At 39.4% G+C, this 24,301-nt stretch overlaps 1 protein-coding gene across 2 annotated transcripts in view; it reads right to left on the reverse strand.

Moving 5' to 3' along the window:
- LOC311285925 (MSL complex subunit 3-like) overlaps positions 1–24,301 on the reverse strand; it is a 256,522-nt gene that overhangs the window by 12,674 nt on the left and 219,547 nt on the right. For both annotated transcript variants that reach the window (XM_084401803.1, XM_084401804.1), the window contains exons 10-12: positions 17,687–17,799; positions 8,470–8,569; positions 8,302–8,386 (exon numbers count right to left, since the gene is read on the reverse strand). In XM_084401803.1, the coding sequence (XP_084257929.1) occupies positions 8,302–8,386; positions 8,470–8,569; positions 17,687–17,799 (298 nt within the window). The remainder of the gene's footprint in view (positions 1–8,301; positions 8,387–8,469; positions 8,570–17,686; positions 17,800–24,301) is intronic.

The following is a 24,301-nucleotide window of genomic DNA, read 5'->3' on the forward strand; positions in this document are numbered from 1 at the left end:
ATTGCTGATTACTTACAAATCACTAAATGGTTTAGCTCCCCAGTACTTGAGCGAGCTCTTAACGCATTATAGTCCTTCACGTCTATTGCAATCTCAAACTTCCGGCCAGTTGATAATACCTAGAATATCAAAATCGACTGCTGACAATAGTTCCTTTTCCTATTTAGCACCTATACTTTGGAACAGTCTTCCTAACATTGTCCGGGAAGCAGACACACTCTGTCAGCTTAAATCTAGACTAAAAACACATCTCTTTGACCTAGCATACACATAACACATCATAAACTTCTATAATTCAAATTTAGGCTGTATAGATGGGGTCAGCCGGAACCAAGAACACTTCCCATAAATCCTGATGTACTCGTTGCATCATAAGAAGAATGGCCTCTATGCTAATATTAGTCTCTCTGTTTATCCCAAGGTTTACCGCATTCCGCTGGATCCAGGCCATATCCAGATCCGATGAAGGACCTGCGCCTGGATTTATATATTCAAACGCGCATACCTATAGACTGAGCACGTGATATGCATTAGCGTTTTCACAGGTTTTTGAAGCTTGCGTGGAGATGATAACGTTTTTCAAAATATTTCAATGCTTGCACCTTGGAAACTATTTCAAGGTTTGCATTCTCGAGCTGCCAGGCGCTGTTGTTGTGCAAGTGAGCAGGCCAGAGCGCATTAAGGATTTTCTGTTAGAACGGTGTCGTGTAAGCGGCCCCTAATTTAATAACTAATGATCTTTGCAACGGAAGTGAATCAATCAAAACTAACTTTAGCTGGACAATAACTTTATTCTAGAGCTGCCGTAAAGCCAAAACAATCTCTGTTACTTTAATTTCTTATTATCACTGTAAAGCTGCTTTGTTAAATAAATTTTGTTAAAAGCGCTATATAAATGAAGGTGACTTGACTCGACTTGTTCTTTTCAGCGTATGCTCCATTCTTCTTCCACCAGACACACCGCTGATCCATAGGGCCGAAAAGTTCCAGTTTTGTTTCATCGCTCCACTGAACAGAATACCAAAACTTCTGTGGCTTATTTATATAATTTCGAGCAAATTGGAGCTGACTTTTCTTGTACTTTTGGGTCAATAGTGGTGTAGTCTTGGAGTTCTGGCATGGAAACCATCTGCGTTTAGTAGTGATGCGCGGGTCGTCTCATAACCCGCGGGCCCCGCGGGTAGCCCGCGGGTCGGGTTGGGGCGGGTCAAAAAATTGTCACTTTATTTGCGGGGCGGGTTGGGGCGGGTCATTAAACAAAATAAAATAAAAATCCATATGTTGCATGCAATGTCCAGCCTATATTAAATATTTGGGAATATCAATCTAATCATATTTTAGTAGGTTATTTGATAAGGCCGTAGCAATGCAACTTGCGTGATTTCCCCAAACCTTTGGCGTCACGTGACACAGCTCGCGCAAAGCAGCTCGCGCCAAGCAGCTCCCGCCGCCAGCCACAACAACAAAGACGGAGAAATAAAAGTGAAGATGGAAGATGAGGTGCGGGAGAAATTGAGGTCGGGATTTTACATAATTAAAAGAAAAAAAGGTGAATGATGAATTAGATGAATACAAACGCTGCTTTGTAAATATTGAAAATGTTTAAATCATTATCTTATTAATATGACCTGATTTATGGTTCATATTCAGAATCGTCTGTTATTGCCAGTTTACAGGGCGATGTTTCCAAGCACTTTCAGGCTGAAATAAAGGCTGTTTTCATTTACATTACAATGCCTAGTTTGTCTATTTAATGGTCGCGGGTGCGGGGCGGGGCGGGTTGTAAAAATAGATACAGTGGTGCGGGGCGGGCTGAGGCGGGCCAAATAATTTCATAAAAGCGGGACCCGCGGGTTGGAAAAAAAGCCGACCCGCGCATCACTAGCGTTTAGTACGCACCATACTGTGCAAGCTGAAACCTCAGTGCCTGTTGCCACTAATTCACCGAAAGGAGTAATATTGCAGGTCTTTTGCAGTCACTCGAGGGGTTTTCTGAATCTGACTTCTCAGAAATCTGGTAGCAGCCATTAATAGTTTCCTTTTTCTGCCCCGTCCAAGTAGTGTAACCTAACCACTGTTCCTTTAAAACTTTTAACTTGTGAATTTTGCATCCAATGGTGTTTCTAGTAACATTAGTACCTTTGCTATCTTTTTGTATCCTGTTCCTTGTATGTGAATGGCGATGATATCTTCTCTTAACGTTTTGGATCATTCTTTTGACTTTGTCACATTTGACTGCATGTTACAAATAAGACTCTCAACAAACCTAACCAGTCCAGGTATTTCATGTGTTCTAGCTCAAGCAAACATGGTGCAACTAATGAAGCCCTTAATTAGTTGTATCAGGTGTGCTTGAGACAACACCTGTTTTGCAGATTTGTGTTGTTGTTGTTGTGAGGGATTCTATTCAGGGGGTTGAATAATTTTGAGACTGCGAAGTCATTAAAAGTTGAATTTTCAGTTGATTTTTGGGGAAACCAGTTGCATTTTCAGTTGAATTTTGGGGAAACCACTTGAAAAATTTGTTGTGTTGAGCTATTTCAATTATTTTTGTTTGATTTGTTCATTGCAAACAGCTTAAAGTCTGTACATTTTGCCAATAAACCTGATTTGCAATAGGGGTTGAATAAATTTGATAACAACTGCATGTGTTAAAGGGGTGGTTGATGATGATTTCACTTTTTTAACTTTAAAAAATGCTGAAGCATATACAACATCTGCAAAGTTACAATGCTCAGAGTTCAAAGCAAAGGGATATATTTGCTTTTAAAGAAATCACTTTTTAAGAACTACAACAAACGGCTGGTTGGGACTACATGACATTCCTCCCGGGTTAGTGACATCACCAAATCCTAAAATTACATAAACCCCGCCCCCGAACACGATTTATAGATTATCATGACAGAATATGCTAATCAATGACTAGAAGATAACTACACATAAGATACATAAATTCATCAACTAACCATTCAGAAATGTCCTGTTGCATTCTACATGTTGTCACCTCTTCTTGAGTCTCTCCATCATTGTCTGAATCCGGTTTGAACATAAAAGGCTAAAAGTTTTTGAAATTTTCAGTGCATGTGAGTGCAAGCTGTTGTAGCTCCGCCTTCTGTGCTGGGAGAAGCAGCTCATTTGCATTTAAAGGAACAGACACAAAACGGTGCGTTTTTGCTCACCCTCAAAAATTGACAATTTTAACATGCTATATAAAAATAGCTGTTGAACTCCTTTCTGCTCGATTGCTCCTGTCAACAGTATCAGTCAACAAACACGGTGAGTCATGTCATCTTCTCCTCTTATTGTCACCTGCACCTCATGTAACATGTATAGCATAGCCTTCTCTGCCAGTACAGGTTTTACATGTGATAAATGCAGGGAGATAGTCAGGCTGGCGGAGAAGATTTCAGAACTAGAGACACGCATCCAAACTTTAATCGAGGTTAATAGTAAGAGTGCAAGGGCTTTAGATACTGCTTTGGATGCGACTAGCTTAGTGAACTCTGTACATTGTTCGGTTCCGGCTGCAGAGCCCGTGCAGCAGGGAAATTGGGTGACGGTGAGACGCTGTAGTCGCGGGACAAAACACCGCTCTTCCGTTCCGATTACAACATCAAACAGATTCTCCCCACTCAGTGAAACACCCACTGAGAATCCTGTTGATTGTGCCCTAGTTATTGGCGATTCTATTATACGGAACGTGAAAATAGAGACACCAGCCACCATAGTCACATGTTTGCCGGGAGCCAGAGCACCTGACATCAAAGCATTAAAGACATTAAAAGTGCTGGCTAATGCTAAATCGTAAATTCTCTAAGATTATTATTCACGTCGGCACTAATGATGTTAGACTCCGCCAGTCGGAGATCACAAAAATTAACATTAAAGAGGTGTGTGAACTTGCAAGTACATTGTCAGGCACTGTAATTTTCTCTGGCCCCCTTTCTGTTCGACGGAGTGATGAGATAGTTAGTAGATTGTCCTCACTCAATGGCTGGCTGTCGAGGTGGTGTCCACAAAATAATACAGAATTCATAGACAATTGGAAAAGTTTTTGGGGCAGACCTGACCTGTTGAAAAGAGATGGTATTCATCCCTCCTGGGATGGTGCTGCTCTTCTCTCTAGTAATATGGCACATAGTCTTAGAGCTCAAACATGACAATCTGGGCCTCAGGTCAGGAAGCAGACAGACTGTCTAAACCGACCGTCTGCTAGCTGTCTCACATTACCAAGGTCAGATACATCCCATCACATAGAGACTCTTTCACCTAGATATCATCATATAGAGACTGTGTCTGTTCTCCGAATTAGGACATACAAAAAACCTAAACCCATTCAAGGGTAAAAATGTAATTGATGTTCAACAAATAAAAAAACAGATATAATACGGATGAACAAATGATAAAGCTCTGGTTGCTGAATATTCGATCCCTTACTTCAAAAGGACTCATTGTTAATGATATGATTACAGATTATAACCTAGATGTGCTGTGTTTGACAGAAACCTGGCTAAAACCAGACAATTATGTTACTTTAAATGAGTCCACCCCGCAAGATTATTGTTATAAACATGAACCTCGTCTCAAAGGCAAGGGGGGAGGAGTTGCTGTAATTTATAGTAATATCTTAAGAATTACTGAGAAGTCTTGTTTTAAATATAATTCTTTTGAAGTGTTGTTGCTAAATGTAACACTATCTAGTGCAAAATGATAAATCACGTTTAACATTTGTGCTGGCTACTGTATACAGGCCACCAGGGCACCATAAAGACTTTATCAAAGAATTTGCTGATTTTCTATCAGAGTTAGAATTTTCTAGCTGCAGATAAAGTCCCAACTTACCAATTCACAAAATTAACGGAATGCATAGCTGATATAAAAAATTGGATGACTAGTAATTTCCTACTACTTAATTCTGAAAGAGATTCTAATTATTGGACAAAAAAAACTTCCTCACGTAATAACCTAGAATACTGTCTAACACTTGATGGCTGCTCTGTTAAGTCTTCGTCGTTGGTTAGGAACCTGGGTGTGCTCTTTGATACCAATCTTTCATTTGAAAGTCACGTGTCTAGTATCTGTAAAACCACATTTTTCCATCTTAAAAATATATCTAAATTACGTCATATGCTCTCATTGACAAATGCGGAACAATTAGTTCATGCATGTAGTTCATACAGTTGGTCCAAAACGCAGCAGCTCGAGTTCTTACCAGAACCAGGAAATATGACCATATTAGCCCTGTTCTGTCAACACTGCATTGGCTCCCTATTAAACATTTAAAAAATAAAAATAAAAAAAAATTGCTGATTACTTACAAAGCACTAAATGGTTTAGCTCCGCAGTACTTGAGCAAGCTCTTAACGCATTATAGTCCTTCGCGTCTATTGCGATCTCAAAATTCCGGCCAGTTGATAATACCTAGAATATCAAAATCGACTGCTGGCGGTAGATCCTTCTCCTATTTAGCACCAAAACTATGGAACAGTCTTCCTAACATTGTCCGGGAAGCAGACACACTCTGTCAGTTCAAAGCTAGACTAAAAACACATCTCTTTGACCTAGCATACACATAACACATTATAGACTTCTATAATTCCATATTAGGCTGCATAGATTAGGCCAGCTGGAACCGGGAACACTTCCCATAAATCCTGATGTACTCGTTACATCATAAGAAGAATGGCGTCTATGCTAATATTAGTCTCTCTGTTTACAACGAGGTTTACCGCAGTCCGCCGGATCCAGGCCGTATCCAGATCTGATGAAGGACCTGCGCCTGGACGTGACGACAACACAGTCCTGAAGTGTCAACTAGTCTCTCCTCTTCCGCCGGATCCAGGCCGTATCCAGATCCAATGAAGTACCTGCGCCTGGACGTGACGACAACGCAGTACTGAAGTGTCAACCAGTCTCTCCATTTACTGAAGTGAGGTGGACCCCGGCCGTATCCAGATCAGATGGTGGATCTGCACCTGGACCCAACCATGACGCATCCCTGAAGTGCCAGCCTCATCAGCCCTGTGAAGGCCTCATCGACACGACCAATCTGACTTCTGACCTGTAACGCGGCCTGGATCATAATCATACACTGTTTGCTTGTTGGCCAGAGGAGAACTGGCCCCCAACTGAGCCTGGGTTCTCCCAAGGTTTTTTTCTCCATTCTGTCACCTGATGGAGTTTTGGTTCCTTGCCACTGTTGCCTTGGCTTTTGGCTTGCTTAGTTGGGGACATTTAATATTCAACAATATTATTGATCTGCCTTATTTAGGGTGGACGATGATGCAATTTTCTTCTAGAAACAAACTTTGTTGTATTATTTTCATGTTATCAATGTGAAGCTGCTTTGATACAATCTGTATTGTAAAAAGCGCTATATAAATAAAGGTGACTTGACTTGACTTGACTGTGGGGTATTTTGAGCTAAAACTTCACATACACACTCTGGGGACATCAAAGACTTATTTTGCATCTTGTGAAAAGGGCATTATACCACCCCTTTAACAAACAGTTGAACAGTTGTGTATATGAAGTAACATTGACAAACTACACAAAAAGTGAGGCTGAGCCCTAGAAAAACAAATATGCAGCATGCCCAGCCTAGTCAAATTTTAGGGGTAAATGTTAAACAGTCATTATAATACAGGAAATAATACAGGAAATAAAACAGGCAATAAAACAGGAAGTGCTCTCTCAGTTAAAATAAGATATATAGAAGAGTATTTATTGCCATTTATCAGTGTCAGAATGTAAGTTTTTCATCAGGGGCAATATTTGCCCCTAAAATAGATTATCAAAGGCAAATTTGGGTACGTTTACACGACAACAACATGCTTAAAACGGAGAAGTTTTCCACGTACATACATTGTCAAAACGATCCCCATTCACACGTATATGCGAAAACAACTAAAAACGCTGTATTCTGCTGCCAGGCCATTAGATGGCGATGAAACACTATAGACTGAACACATAATATGCATGTGCATGATATCGTCGCCTTCAGAGATTCGTGTTTTTGTTGTTTACACAGAGGCCATTTTCAAAAACGTGCACTTTGAAACCCGTTTTCAAAAGTTTGCATTTTCATGCACCCAAAAAGCCGTTGTCGTGTAAACAAACTGCCAAAACGCATTAAAAGGTGTTGTGTAAAACAGCCCCTTTAAATTAAATCAGAATGATATGACACTACATGCTGTTACCAATTAAGTTAATATTTGCACTGTCACTTCAAATAATTTTTTTTATTAGGTAACTAGATATTTCACTCGATTGTTCTTCAGTTCGGCAGTCACTTGTTGTCAATCGCTTCTGGGACAACAAGTGACAGTGAATGGGCTACTTTTTTAGGAAACATGTTTGCCACTCTCCCACGCTGCATTTCAGTGTAAAAAAAACATGACTGTGCAATATAGGTAATAATCACTAACCAGTCTTACCGATGATAAAACAATCATTATAAAGTTTTATATTAACAGGTTCTGTTCCTATAATCTGGTCAAACAGCATTCCACATTGCTTGTCTATGTTTGCGCATTCCAGACAGATGGATTGTCAGTCTGTGCATTAGCGGTGGGTATTTTTCAGTGACTCTTTTTTCAGGTTACATTGTTGTGTGAAGTCTGAATGACTGACTTTATGAGCGAGTCATGAATCATTACTCAACAATTTTGTTAAAAAACACTGATTCATTCACTAGTGACTTTTTGCTTATTTGAGCCTAAATGTATGCACTCTATTTGTGAAGATAAAGTACATATCTACTGACTAGAAACTAGTCAGTTTCTAGCACTTTAGCCATTTTTTATTCATGTTTGTAGTTTTGAACTGAAATATCACAAATTCTCATATGGGTTTGTGATCAATGCTAGCCGCTAGAATGTGCAATCAAGGAATGTGCAATCTCACTAATTTATATAGTGATGTCTCAAACTGTACGGATGGAGCAACATTTTTAATTTCCCTGTAAATTTAATAGTTGGAATGTACCCCTAGTCCTAACTTTGTGGACATGGGCTTCATTGAGAATCATATTTCTATGGCTATGTCTTAGATGTGTTCTTATAAATTTTAGTAGATAGGACACATGTTGACATATAACTTGTATTAGAAATATAATCAATATTTGTTTCATCCATCTCACCTGTGTGTTCTCTATCAAGTGATTAGCAAGAACACCTTGAAACAACAAAACAATGATTTACAACTACCTCTCACACATTTCCCTTAGATAAAGTATTTATGTGCATTCAAGTTAATCATATGCATACAATTTAATAAAAAATAAAAATAAAAAATCTGCACCTGAGGAAAAGCTCAAAATGTTTCACTAGTGCCCTCAGGTTCTTTTCTGGTATGTGCATCTTCCTCAGGATTTCTGGAAGTTTCACTAAAACAAAAAGGCATTAATTAATTAATTAATTAATTAAATAATTTAACACTTTTTAACATAAAAAAGAAGCTGATATTAACCAAATAGCCGAAGCAGGTGCTGAGAGCCATAGAGGTAAGAGGGAGGTGGAAGCTGGTCGCTCTGAGGGTAGTTATCCGGTGTCAGTCTCCAGCTCAGAACCTAAAGACAATCACATAGAGGTAAGCCAATTTAATGAGCTAATTCTGTAAATGAGATTATAGGCATACAAGCAGTATTGAACCAGATCATGCTAAGAACAGGTCCTACATCTCTAACAGTGCAAACATACACAAAGATAATGTTTAAAACGGTACAGAGAATCAATGCAGCTAGGCTGATTACAACATTAAAATCAATAGCAGAGAAATTATCAATGCCAATTTTGACACCACAGCAAAATCCATTATTCTACTCAACGGATGTCAACTATCTTGGGAGTTTGCAGTGCTGCTGTTTTGGTGCTTTTAGTGGGGATTCTGACTTCCCTCTGTTAAATGCATGCATCAAATGTCTGAACCTGTGGTTCCTTTTGTGGGAGCACGATTACCATTGCAACATTTTAATCAGTATAATAAAATGATACATAGTTGTGATGCAATGCTTGCCCACCACAAGCCATTTATCACTCACTTTATTAACTTTTCTGTCACCTACTGTTTAAAACCCCCAAATTCAGAAAGATTATAAGCCCCCACATTCACAGTCTATGTTTGTAGTAAAAAAAAACAAAAAAAACAGGGAAATTCAGGCAGGTCAGGATTCCTGGCTGCGGGCGATGGTGGAGCAGGCGGCGGCCAGGGCGGAGCGGGCTGAGAAGGCATCAAGGGCGGAGCGGGCTGTGCAGGCGGCCAGGGCGGAGCGGGCTGTGCAGGTGCTTCGGGCAGCCATGGTGGAGACGACCATTCGGGCGGCCATGGTGGGGACGACCAGGGCAACCATGGCACAGGAACAGACACCGGCTCAGAAACAGGAACAGACACCGGCGCAGGAACAGACACCGACTCAAAAACAGGAACAGAACCCGGCTCAGAAACAGGAACAGACACCGGCGCAGGGACAGGAACAGACACCGGCTCAGAAACAGGAACAGAACCCGGCTCAGAAAAAGGAACAGCCACCGGCTCAGAAACAGTAACAGAACCCGGCTCAGAAACAGGAACAGACACCGGCGCAGGAACAGGAACAGACACCGGCTCAGAAACAGGAACAGACACCGGCTCAGAAACAGGAACAGACACCGGCTCAGAAACAGGAACAGACACCGGCTCAGCGGCGGCCATCTTGTCCGGAGACACAGGCTCGGCAGACGTGACGTGAACAGTCTCTGGATCGGCAGACGTGACGTGAACAGTCTCTGGATCGGCAGATGTGACCAGTCTCTGGATCGGCAGACGTGACGTGACCAGTCTCTGGATTGGCAGACGTGACGTGACGTGACCAGTCTCTGGATCGGCAGAACCCATGTGCTTCCTCCATGCATGCAGAACGGCCAATGCATAGAACGTGAAGAGAGCCCTCTTGGCCATGGCAGGACTGATGGTGGAAAGCTCTGGGACAACTGGGTCAGGGACCACTGAAGTCGGGTCCTCCTGGACCACCGGGCTTGGGACCACCGAAGTCGGGTCCTCCTGGACCACCTGGCCTGGGACCACCAAAGTCGGGTCCTCCGGGACCACCGGGCTTGGGACCACCGAAGTCGGGTCCTCTGGGACCACTGGGCTTGGGACCACCGAAGTCGGGTCCTCCGGGACCACCGGGCTTGGGACCACCGAAGTCGGGTCCTCTGGGACCACTGTGCTTGGGACCACCGAAGTCGGGTCCGGCTTGGGACCACTGATTGAAGTCGGGGTCCTCCTGGACCACCGGGCTAAGGGAAGCAACAGGAGCCCTCCTCCTCCTCCTGTGCTGGCGAGTGCGAGGCGGTGTGGGAATAACCGCCTCTGGGGACTCTGCAGCTCCTTCATCCACTCCAGGATAGGAGGCAAATGGGTCGGACCTTTTCTTCCGCCTCCCTCTCCCCGAAGGGGTCATCGGGAGCCGGGGACTTGGCAGTTTGTGAGGTAAATGGGAGGTGGGCCAAGAGGCAGAAAACCACCCTCCCATCCGCGATGGTAAACATACCCCACAAACTGCCAGAATGATAGTATCCCCAGCATTCCCATCTCCCAGGCAGGCACAGGCTCATTAAGGCTGGTGTTGAATGTGTCCTTTAGCACTGCGTCGCTGATGTTGAGCCCCTCCGCTAAATACAGGAATTGGTAAGCAAGCTCCTTCACACTGTTCTCCCCTTGCCGAAGAGAAAGGAGCTTGCTACGTCTTTCTTTCATCTGATGAGCGGAGGGGCAGGGAGATGGAAAAAGGAAGACACCCATTGTTTTGCTGAGTCCTCAGTTGGCTGATTCGTTCTGTCACGGACTGGGTTGGTGAAAGGAGATAGGACTCAAGTGCAGAAAACAAATGGGTATTTATTAACAAAATAAATAAATCAACAATACAAACAAAAACTCCCCGTGGGGGAAACAGGACAGGCATCGGCAGGAACAGGAAACACAAGGGAACTTAGACAACAAACCAGCACAGGACTGCAAACACAGGGAGGCTAAATAGGGAAGCAAACAAAAGAGGGTAACGAGGAAAGCAGGTGGGGCAAATTAATCAATAATCAGGAAACAAGATGGGAGGGGTTAGACAATTGACAGGATAGCACATGGCACAAGGAAATACATGACAAGCCATGTGCTCACAACAAACCAGACTATACACAAACACATGACAAACCGGGAATGCCAGAGCTCTGTCACCAACCCAAGATGTAACCCAAACAGAAGTGACAGAACTCTGACAGTTTGACATAAACCTGGCTAAAAGCAGACGATTACATTACTTTAAATGAGTCCACCCCGCAAGATTACTGTTATAAACATGAGCCTCGTCTGAAAGGCAAAGGGGGAGGTGTTGCTGTAATTTATAGTAATATCTTCAGAATTACTCAGAAGTCTTGTTTTAAATATAATTATTTTGAAGTGTTGGTGCTTAATGTAACACTATCTAGTGTAAATGATAAATCACGTTTGAGATTTGTGCTGGCTACTGTCTACAGGGCACCAGGGCACCATACAGACTTTATCAAAGAATTTGCTGATTTTCTATCAGAGTTAGAATTTTCTAGCTGCAGATAAAGTCCTAATTGTTGGTGATTTTAATATACATGTAGATAACGAAAAAGATGCATTAGGATTGGCATTTAAAGACATTCTGAATTCTATTGGAGTTAGACAACATGTGTCAGGACCTACTCATTGTCATAATCATACACTAGATCTATCACATGCAATCAATGTTGATGCCGTTGAAATTCTACAGCAGAGCGATGACATCTTAGATCATTATCAAGTCTTGTGTAAACTTCATTTAGCCAAGGCTGCAAAGTCGACTCCATGTTACAAATATGTTAGACCTATCACTTCTGCCACTAAAGATTGCTTTATTAATAATATTCCTGATCACTTTCAACTCCTCAGCATCCCAGATAGCTTAGAAGAACTCGATATTGCGACAGAAACGTTTGACTTTCTTTTCCAGCACCTTAGACACAGTTGCTCCTTTGCGCTTAAAAAAGATTAAAGAAAATAGTCCAACGCCGTGGTAAAATCAAGCACACTCGGGCCCTTATGAGAGCAGCCAGAAAATTGGAGCACAACTGGAAGAAACAAAACTAGAGTTTTTGGTAACGCTTTAGATTACAGCCCGGGAAGTGCTGCGTAATTAAGACGAATTTACAGCGTAACTTTCGGTAATTATAGTGTACCTATGAAGTACTTGCATGTAAGTATAAGGGAACAATATGCAAAGTTTGGGGAATAAAGGGGTAACAAAACATTTAAAAAAATATTTATATTGTAAGTATTATAGAACTAAGGGGTACTTATTCTACTATTATGATCCAACAATCTTACATTTGGGAGCAATTTAGCAAGAGCATACACTGTGTACTTTTTTGTAAAATTGTACATCAATACAAACTATATAGGCTTTTTAAAAATTACAGGGTACATATCTATGTATTTATACAGTGGTTTTTTTTATAGCAAAAGTGCAGATGTTTAAGTTTGGGCTTACATGTTTCAAGGCAAGTAAAGCTAAAACTATTGCAATTTTTTAGCAGCTAAAATACATACACAATCTAATATCACTGACTCAGAAATCTTTATTTAAAAAACAACTTATTACAGTTGGTCTGAAGCAATAGTCTACAGTTTAAAAAGTTTAAAATATTGTACTTTTTCCTACAAACACCTGTCGTTTCACTTCAGAAGACATTGATCCATCCATTGGGGTCATATGGATTACTACAGTTATTGCAGTATGTGCTGTTTGATGCTCCAACTTTTAGGAACAGATGAGCTTGCATTATATGTATTCCCAGAGATATATATTTTTTTATGTTTCTAAAAACAGATTGTGTTAATCTGAAGAAGGAAAGTCGTATACATCTTGGAGGGTAAAAGATGAGTAAATGGTGAGGACGTATTTCTGGGTGTACTGCATTTTCTTTTAATACAGAATAGCAAGAGACATGATTTCTTCAGATTCATTAGTGGAAAGAAAGAAAAAGAAGAGGTACAAAAGAAAGAAGCCAAGCAAGAGAAAAAAGGGGGGACAAAACATGCTACTTTCTGTCAAGACTGTTAAGACAAAAAAAGCAGTTTTAAACGAAAAATAAGTGTCGTAAATCTGTTTTGAATTAAGTTGTTTTTCAAATAAAGGTTTCAGAGTCAGTGATATAAGATTGTGTATGTATTTTGATTGTATTTACCCTGTAACTACATGGAACAAGAGGGTAACAAGCATCACTACATGAAACATGTACATGTACCTTTCCCCAATATTTAAGCAAAAGTTGCAATTGTATTAGTTTTCAGTGCTCTTTTGTTAAAAAGATTACTGTATAAATGCATAGATATGTACCCTGTAATTAAAAAAAAAAGCCTATACAGTTTGTATTGGTACACCATTATTACAAAAAGGTACACAGTGTGTGTTCTTGCTAAATTGGTCCCAGATGTGATTGTTGTATCATAATAGTAGAATAAGTACCCCTTAGTACCCCTATACCTCTATAATACTTACACTGTATTATATTTATATATATAAATATATATATATTTTTTTCTCCTGGTTGTTACCCCTTTATTCCCCAAACTTTACATGTTGTTCCCTTATACTTACATGTAAGTACTTTATAGGTACACTATAATTACAGAAAGTTACACTGTAAAATCGATTTAATTACACAGTACTTTCCTAAAGCGTTACCGAGTTTTTTCACATTTCATGGAAAGAGAGCACGATTGCGTACAGAGAGGCCTTAAAAGCTGCTAGATCTGCTTATTTTTCAACCCTATTAGAAGAAAATAAACAAAACCATAGGTATTTATTTGAAACAGTGGCTAAATTAACGAAAAATAAATCTTCTACCCCAGACGTTTCCAAGCAGCCCAGCAGTAATGACTTTATGAACTTCTTTACTAACAAGATTGATAATATCAGGAAGATAATTAATAAACTATGCAACTGTCTACTACAGTATCGCATAAGGCAGTGTATTCTAGTCTTTAAAAAAAAATAGAAAATGTTATTCATTCATTGCTATAGGAGAGAAAGAATTTTCTAAACTCGTTAAATCATCTGAATCAACAACATGTATGTTAGACCCTATAACGACTAAGCTATTAAAAGAGATGCTTCCAGAGGTCATAGATCCTCTTCTTAATATCATTAATTCATCTTTGTCATTGGGATACGTACCAAAAACTTTTAAGCTGGCTATGATTAAACCACTTGTTAAAAAACGCAGCTTGATCCTACAGAATTAGTCAATTACAGGCCGATCTTGAATCTACCTTTTCTATCAAAGATACTAGAAAAGCCAGTTTCCTCACAACTATGTTCCTTTTTAGAAAGAAATGGTATCTGTGAGGATTTCCAGTCAGGATTTAGTACTGATACAGTCCAGGATTTAGTACCATAGTACTGAAACAGCTCTCAGAGTCACAAATGATTTGCTCTTATCATCTGATCGTGGTTGTATCTCGCTATTAGTGATACTCGATCTTAGTGCTGCATTTGATACTATTGACCACAACATTGTTTTAAGTAGACTCGAAAATGATGTTGGCATTAGTGGAATTGCATTAGCATGGTTTAAATCATACTTATCTGACCGTTATCAATTTGTAGCAGTAAAGGAAGAGATGTCTTATTGATCAAAAGTTCAGTATGGCGTACCACAAGGCTCAGTACTAGGACCGATGCTGTTCACTCTGTACATGCTACCCTTAGGAGATATCATTAGGAAGCATGGCATTAGTTTTCACTTTTATGCTGATGATACTCTTCACGCCCTGACGAAACTTACCAATTCACAAAATTAACGGAATGCACACCTGCTGGCTACTGGAATAAACTCGATGCATGTGTTTCTCATTATATATGGGATGGGAAACGTCCTCAAATCAAGCTGACTACCTTACAGCATGGCAGATTACATGGAGGTCTGTCTTTCCCTAATTTTAGACTTAATGCTCAAACCTTTACTCTCCTCCCTTTATAAGTCTGGTTTGATCCTGATGCATCTGTGTCATGGAAGAGCAATTGAGGAATCTATAGTTTATCCCTATGAACTGAAGCATCTTGTTTTTTCCGGGGTTCCACTAAGGCAGTGTAAATCTCAGTTTGGTCCTATTCTAACTCATCTTCTCTCCACTTTCGACACAGGGAAGTCGAAAAGCAAACACACCAAGTTACAATCTGGCATTCGCCTATTTTCCATTATAATACTTTTTTGTCTGGCAAGGCCCCTTTTCATTGTCCGCAATGAACAAAAAAAGTAAACACTTTGGGAGAGATCTATGATGATATGGGTCTAAAAACATTTCAGAACATTAAAGCCCAATATAATTTACAAGCTGCATCTTTTTATATGTATTTGTGAATAAGATCGGCCCTTCGGGCATACCTTGGGACTCCCATTTACCTATTCACCCATTGCGCAAATGAATCCTTCCTTCTGAGAGATCTCCCTCTTCTGTTTCAGTTATTTATCTGTATCTTCTTGAGCATTCATACAAACCCTTATCTATTACAACTGTTTGGGCCAAAGATCTTAATGAAGATGTGCATGTTTTATTTTCGGATCAGGTATGGAGGATGTTTAAGCTGTCTTCAAAGAACCCCAATCATCAAATGATACACTGCAAATTACTACATAGGGTTTACTTGAATCCTATGAAACGTTTCTATATGAATCGGATCTCTAGACACGTACTTCTTTTGGGACTGTCCCTCTCTCTCTCACGTTTTTGGACCTCTCTCATCTGTTGGACACTGATATTTGTTTGACCCCACGTAATTTTTTAAAAACAATTTTAGGGACCTTACCTTATCCATTCAACAAAGATATTTACCTCCTTACACAATGGACAGACGAACATGGACAGTGTCTTTGTTGGACATTATATCGATGGAACTCTCAACTTCTCATATGCATGGATCCAATGTTAAGACTGTGAATTTATGGCATAATGCTTTTGATATTGTGTAAAGTTTTTTTAAACATCTATGTAATTCTTTTATTGATTTATTATTACTATATATTTTTTTGTGTGTCTACTTTCTATGTTTGTATTTTATTATTTTCTTGAAGTCTACCAGGGGTGGGATGGGTTCTAGATTTTTACAGTTGCTTTTTGCTTTGTATTTTTGGCCAGTGAGTGTGTCGCTCCAGCCAAAAACGGCATGCAGCGCTAGTAAGGGTGGGAATTTTTCGTCTGTGTTGACAAAAAAGGTATCCTGTTTCGACACAAAAACCATTAACTAATGTTGCAATTGCTTTGTTGACTGCTGTCTGTTACAGAAAAATAAAATAAAAATGCTATTTATGCATGAAAAACACAGTATTTGAAAAAAATATTTTCAACATAGCTCATCACTCATCTTCCCACTGGCATTCTCTTGAGTCAGTTGAGCTGCATGTGTAACTAATATCAGGGAGAGCACATGTTCTTCTGGCGGTGTTCCACCCACGAGGAGGGGCCATGTTTGAATGTTGTGTTTACAAACTGGAAACTTCCAGTAACTGGAAATTTGTGCATAGTGCACCTTTGAAGGAATAAAAGAGCCTTGGATGAGTGCAAGTTAGAAATAACAGTTTAATTCTCTCTTTCTCGCCTATGCTCTACAATACCCTGCACCAGGGATGCTCAGGGATGTTCTTCAAACATAATGGAATGGCCATCAACAGAATGGCCACTGTATGTAACCATCCACTAATTTAAAAGTCTCAAAATTTTATTAACATTTACTATATTTTCATTATTAATAGTGATCTATGTACTAGCTCTGTGGAAATTAATGTATTATTTCAGTGATCTATCAATCCATCTATTATTTGTCAATTGATACATCAGAAAATCTGAGAAAAAATATGCAATTGGTGTAGTTTCTGATATTTATATGGTTACAAAGTAAAATGAACTAATATTAGCTTGTTATGTAAATCAATGAGATCTTTGTAACAGTATAGCAGACTACATAATATGCACATATATACTACATAAAATATGCACAACATAAAATGCACATAAATAACAGTTGTCACTCCATATCTGCCAATAATACAGGTACATCTCAGTAAAATTATACTTAAATGCTTAGTTTCAAAACATATTACAACTTATACAAAACATGGACATATAAACAAGTATTCAGTATCAGAATTGGGTATCAATATATAATATCATCTCTAATATACAATTAAACTTACATTGCAATAATAACTTCTTATTTAACTTATAACTTCAAATATATATGTCAGATTAGTATTTCATGGAAATTATCAACTTTTCCCAGGTTAAATGTAAAAACAACAACAACTATTAATACAATTGTTGAATAAAACCATTAAAAGCAGGACACAGTCAGTAAAAACAGTTTTTACAGAAAGTAAAGAAAATCTAAAAATATTTCTGTACATTTCGAGTGACCAATGACACCATATGTACACAGTTTGATCATGAATATTTAAATAGGGTTATTTTCCTATAATTTGTTATAAACACATACATTCCCTTTGCCATATTTTTCTTTTTAAATATACAAGTGCAGTATGTGTTTGTCAGATTCAGATTTTAAATTAGATTTGAAGTCTAATAGGGACTTTTTACTATTGACAGTAAACAAGACTTGAGGGTTCTTGCACCTGGGTTTAGGACTCACCTCATTTAGTTCGTAGTTCCTCTGGGTTTCCAGCCCTGAGAAAAGCCCTGCAGTGTAATCCTTGCTCGGTGTCAAGGGTAAAGGAGAGGAGGAGCCACTGTGAACAGGAGTCCCTGTATAAGTAGTAGAGAAACATATGCAATTTTAAGGTTTAAAAAAAAAACATATGCATTGCAATTATGGGCACTGAAGACCATACTTAAATCTCTGGGGCCGACGAACGCACCGGTGCGGTTTGGTGGATTTTTTTCACATAGCAGCGAAATCGAGTTATGGTCATACGTGTCTATACATAGTATAAAAGCAATATATCGTTCAAAACTGTAAAGGGTCTACTTACAAAACATTGTGCTTTCGTAAAATAAAGAAAACAAACAGGGTGTGCTTTCTGTCATATCTGTCTCCGTTAACTTTTTTCTGGAGGACGTCACAAAAATGAAACAAAACTCAGCAAATACTTGACACACAGACATGATCAATATATCTAAAAACATATTAGAGTCTACATTTAAAATATCCAATTCAAAACGAAAACAAATATTCTCTGTTTATGTAATCTGAATGAAGAGAGAGATGTCAGTCACTATCAGTCTCATTTTGTAGTCTTATTATCCGCTAATTGACAGCCTGACAACGAGCACTATTCATACAGTAATGATCTGAGGAGATCAATGCAAACTCTGTTCATTATTGGCAAAATTGATAGACATTGGCCATTATTGGCAAAATTGATAGACTTTCAGCTGTTTGGAATGAACAAATCATACAAAAGTCATTTAAATAGCTCAACACAACAAATGTTTCAAGTGGTTTCTCCAAATTCAACTGAAAATGCAACTTTTAATGACTTCAGCTGTAGGGATGGGTGATATAGCCTCAAAATTATATCACGATGTTTCAAGAATATTTGCGATAATGATATTTATGACGATATAGAAAAGCAAAAAAAAATCATTTTTTTTAAATGACATTTATCTCACCTAAATGTTTTCTCATTCGTTGCATTTTTACAATGGGGTAATTTTGTTGTTAAGAGTTTACACATGACCAGGAAGCTTGATTTCAATCTTTGAATTAAATTTTAAAAAGTAGCAAAAATGTATACAAAATAATAAACATACAAATAAAGAGTTAAAAAGTTTTAAAATGATTGATTTGATTTTATAATCTGTGTGGATTCATTTAGGCTACTCATACAATCTACATGCTAAAGTGAATCAATGTTTGCGGGGGAATTTCCCACATTCTAAGTGGGAGACCTGCAGGAATTGTTAAAATGATGTGCAATACCCGCAATCTCGCGCCAAAACTTGAGCCCAGTGCTTGTATCTCTTCCTCACGTACCTTCATAGCCTGGTTGTACTCGACGATGTGTTTTTTCTTAAAGTGGTGAAACAAGTTTGTTGTGTTTCAGTTTTTTCTTGCATATTTTGCAAAATATTGTCTGACCTCTTAACCAAACCACTTTCATACTATAGAAGTAGCTCACATTTTAGGTACTAAATCGTCATCGGAGACTGACATGCTGCTCTTACTCTCAGACAGGTGTTGTTGTTGTGCGCGCTAGGGAACGTAAATGGTCCATACGTCATCGCGTCGCTATATCATTGATATTTCGATATGACACTTTTTTTTATCATGTAAAAATGTATACCGGTGTTATCGTGGACGGTATGATATGGCACACCCCTATTCTGCAGTCTCAAAATTATTTAACCCCCTGAATAGAATCCCTCACAACAGCACAAATCTGCAAAACAGGTGTAGAACACATGAATACCCAAACTGGCTAAGTTTGTGGAGTGTCACGTTTGATTGTATGTTAGAAATATTGCTAAGTCAAAAGAATGGTCCAAAAAGTTAAGTTCACAAACAATGAACAGGATACTAAAAGATAGCGAAGGCACTAAATGTTCCTAAAGACACCGTTGGAATCATAGTTTGCAAGTTCAAAGTTAAAGGAACAGTGGTTACACTACCTGGGCGGGGCAGAAAAAGGAAGCCATCAACGGCTGCAACCAGATTCTGAGAAGGCGGTTTCAGAAAAACCATTGAGTGACTGCAAAAGACCTGCTGCAAGACTTGGTGGCAACAGGCACTGAGGTTTCAGCTTGCACAGTACGGTGCATACTAAACACAGATGGTTTCCATGCCAGAACTCCAAGACTACACCACTACTGACCCAAAAGCAAAGTCAGCTTCATTTTGCTCAAAATAGTATAAATAAGTCACACAAGTTTTGGGATTCTGTTCTGTGGAGCAATGAAAAAAACTGGACCTTTTCGGCCCTATGGATCAGCAGTGTGTCTGGAGCAAGAAGAATGAAGCATATGCTGAAAAAACACTGCCTTACAGTCAAACATGGTGGTGGCTCGGTGATGTTCTAGCGCTGCTTTGCATCCTCTAGCACTAGAAACCTGAAGCGTGTGGAGGGCAAGATGGATTCATTTTTGTATTTCAGGAAGTCCTAGGAGAAAACATTGTGCCGTCAGTGAGGAACCACCAAGGCTTGGTTGCAGAAGAAGTCCCGGAAGATTCTGGAAGACAGTGGCCAATGCTGACCATCACAGTCACCTGATTTGAACCCCATAGAAAATGGGGCGGTTGCAGCATGCAAACCCAAGAATATTACTGAACGGCATATGCTTTCAATGAAAAATGCGGAGCAGTTAGTTCATGAGTTCATGACCTCAAGGTTAGATTATTGTAATGCTCTACTGGGTAGTTACCCTGCACACTTAATAAACAAACTCCAACTGGTCCAGAACGCAGCAGCTAGAGTTCCTACTAGAACCAGGAAGTATGACCATATTAGCCCGGTTCTGTCAACACTGCATTGACTCCCTATTAAACATTGTATAATTTTTTTAATCTTGCTTAATACTTACAAAGCACTAAATGGTTCAGCTCCCCAGTACTTGAGCGAGCTCTTAACACATTATAGTCCTTCACGTCTATTGCAATCTCAAAATTCTGGTTGATATTACTTAGAATATCAAAATCAACTGCAGGCGGTAGATCCTTTTCCTTATTTCCTAAACTTTGGAATAGTCTTCCTGGCATTGTTTGAGAAGCAGACACACACTGTCATTTTAAATCTTGCCAAAAACACGTCTCTAACCTGGCATACACATAGAACATTATACAGTTCTATTATTCAGTCTCCATACCGGCATTATAACTCCAATCTTCAACCAGATGGAACTGGATAAATATTCTGAATGTTCCAATCCAATCTGACTTCTGAGCTGTAATACTGCCTGAATCATAATCATACACTGTTTGTTCGTAGGCCAGAGAAGGACTGGCCCCCCGACTGAGCCTGGTTTCTCCCAAGGTTTTTTTCTCTCCATTCTGTCACCTGATGGAGGTTTGGTTCCTTGCCACTGTCGCCTTTGGCTTTTGGCTTGCTTAGTTGGGGACACTTAACCCTGGGGTCGGCAAATGCGCCGGCGCGTTTTGCTGGATTTTCTTCACATAGTAGCACAATAAACTTAAATTACTCCGTCATTTATGGTCATACAGAAAAAAGAAATATGAAAAAAGAATCTGTGAGATGTCTACTTTTGTATGTGTCCACTTACAATCAAAATAAAACATTGTGCTTTTGTAAAATAAAGAAAATAAACAGGGTGTGCTTTCTGCCTATCCATCTCTGTGAACTTTTTTTTCTTGAGCACGTCTCTAAACTGAATCTCAGCGAATACTTGTCACACATTTATGAGCCATATATCTTTATTTACATTTAAGTGTGTACTTCTAAATGATCGGATTCAAAATTTGAATTTTGCATTTGTATGAAAGACAACAACTCCCACAATGCACCACATTGCACAGCTCCGCAAGCCACTCACACTAATCCAGAAAGCGCATATCTGCCTATAAGAGAAATCACTCTTCCGTCTACAAGGCTAGCTACCACCAGAGCTTGAAATTCATTTCACATTCACACAAAATGTCTAGTTAGTTGGCGAACTCATTAGTGCATTACTCCTCGTTTGTATTTCTTTCGAAAAGGTGAATTATTGCATGGTACCTGGATGTTCAGTCAGAACATATGCGGTGCGAAACTAGGATAGTTCTCAACACAAACGTCTGTGTCCTCGTCTGATTCAGAGATTTCGTCCAGGAGAAATTGTCATCGTTGAAATTCTTTGCCGCAGACGGACTCTATCTCTGTGTTCGTAGTTGCATCTTACAGTCTATGAGTTGCATAGTGAGATCACCGGCGCCACCAGTCCGCCCTAACTCGAGCCAGTCCGGGCTCTTCGTCCGCGGCAGGCAGGTCTTCTGCCTCGGCTGCTCTTCGCTACAATGCGGCTTGTAAAGGTAGCCACAAACACCTGATTCAAGCATCAGACTTCCGAAATCCTCTTCTTCTATATCATATTGAGCACTCTTCTCCGCTATTGTCATTACTTTACATCTGTCTCCACAGCGCCTGTTAGCTTAGCTTCAAACAAGATGGAGAATATTGCTTTCAGTTTCAGAGAGTAAAGTCCCACCCACTGATCTGTAATAGGTCTGTAGCGTGAGCGGGTCCCGCCCCCTGGGAAAGATGAGGAACTAGTGCTTGTAGTCTCAACAGAAATCCCCCCCTCTTACACTTCCTCCTACAATGACGCAAAATGACGATTTTTGCGTCATTGTAGGAGGAAGTGTAAAAGGTAAATAACGGATTTCTCCCGTCTCAGGGGAAAATGAGAGAGTGTTGCACCACCATTCAATAGTATGACTGGGTTTCTAACAATGCAAAGCTTAATGCAAATGGGTGGAGTGTCCCTTTAATGTGACCACGCCCACGCGTGCAAAAGAGACTGAAATGAAAGATGTAATGTAAGAAATGTGTAACAAAATTAGCTCAAAGGGGAAATATTAATACTAACTCATAATTATCAATTATGATTAATTATTAATATTTGGGTCGGTTAATTGGATTAACTTGAGGTAGCTAAATTAATATTACAATCAATTAATCAGTTCCAACGAACTCTTTTGGTTATTCATTTATTCTAAGAAAAGCGTATCTTTCATGGCCACCAAAAGATAATTATCTCTTAGCATGTACAGCGCTTAGAGCATGTAACAAGATCAAGATCGTAAAAGGGACTTTGTTGCAAGCAGAGAATCAGAACCAAATACATGTTGTGCACAAGTTTTATTAACTAAATCACAAACATAACTAAACTAAACAAACATACATACATTCATACATACATACATACATACATGCATAGGTAAAATGGTGAGTGATATGGAACCGGAAGCAGGAAATGGAACTATGGAAAAGATCTATTTAACTATGAAAAGAACCATCAGCTTATCATTTTCAGAGCACCTCATTAAATTGATACTTGCATGGTCTGTGCAGTGGACAATTCTTGAAGTGGTTGAAAACTGAGTTCGTTGATGGGTCCATGAGTGTCAAATGTCACTGTACAAGTTGCAATCGTTTTCTTCTCTGCTGGATGGAGAAGATATGAACTTGCATGGTGGTTTCGATGCTGTTGTGGTTGAGAGAGTCCTCTCTCTCCTGAGTGAGCACATGGCGGTTGTGAGTCGAAGCCTGCAGCCCGGGGGCCTGCTGAGTCCACGCTGGACAGCCCGGCATCCCGAACATATCGAGAAGGCCAAGAGTTGATCAATGCCTATTCAGTGATGGTAAGGTTTTAGTTTTCTGGATTGAAGAAAATAGCAGTCTGACTCCCTTTGAGAGCGTGAAAGCATGGCAGGCGGTGCTTGCTCGGTTATTGCTCATACTTATTAGTGGTGCTTGACAAAGGCAAGGCATCACTAGTGTTCTCTTGCATACTTATTAATGGTGCTTGCTGAAAGCAAGGCATCATTAGTGTTCTCTTGCATACTTATTAATGGTGCTTGCTGAAAGCAAGGCATCATTAGTGTTCTCTTGCATACTTATTATTAATGGTGCTTGCTGAAAGCAAGGCATCATTAGTGTTCTCTTGCATACTTATTATTATTATTTTTATTAATGGTGCTTGCTGAAAGCAAGGCATCATTAGTGTTCTCTTGCATACTTATTATTATTATTATTAATGGTGCTTGCTGAAAGCAAGGCATCATTAGTGTTCTCTTGCATACTTATTATTATTATTAGTGGTGCTTTTTTAAAAGCATCACTATTGTTATTGCTCATACTTATTATTAATGGTGCTTGCTGAAAGCAAGGCATCATTAGTGTTCTCTTGCATACTTATTATTAATGGTGCTTGCTGAAAGCAAGGCATCATTAGTGTTCTCTTGCATACTTATTATTATTAATGGTGCTTGCTGAAAGCAAGGCATCATTAGTGTTCTCTTGCATACTTATTATTAGTGGTGCTTGCTGAAAGCAAGGCATCACTATTGTTATTGCTCATACTTATTAGTGGTGCTTGCTGAAAGCAAGGCATCACTATTGTTATTGCTCATACTTATTATTCTTCTTATTATTATTAGTGGTGCTTGCTGAAAGCAAGGCATCACTATTGTTATTGCTCATACTTATTAGTGGTGCTTGCTGAAAGCAAGGCATCACTATTGTTATTGCTCATACTTATTATTAGTGGTGCTTGCTGAAAGCAAGGCATCACTATTGTTATTGCTCATACTTAT

This window comes from Rutilus rutilus, assembly GCF_951802725.1.
Source record: "Rutilus rutilus genome assembly, chromosome: 2".
NCBI classification, from domain to species: domain Eukaryota; kingdom Metazoa; phylum Chordata; class Actinopteri; order Cypriniformes; family Leuciscidae; genus Rutilus; species Rutilus rutilus.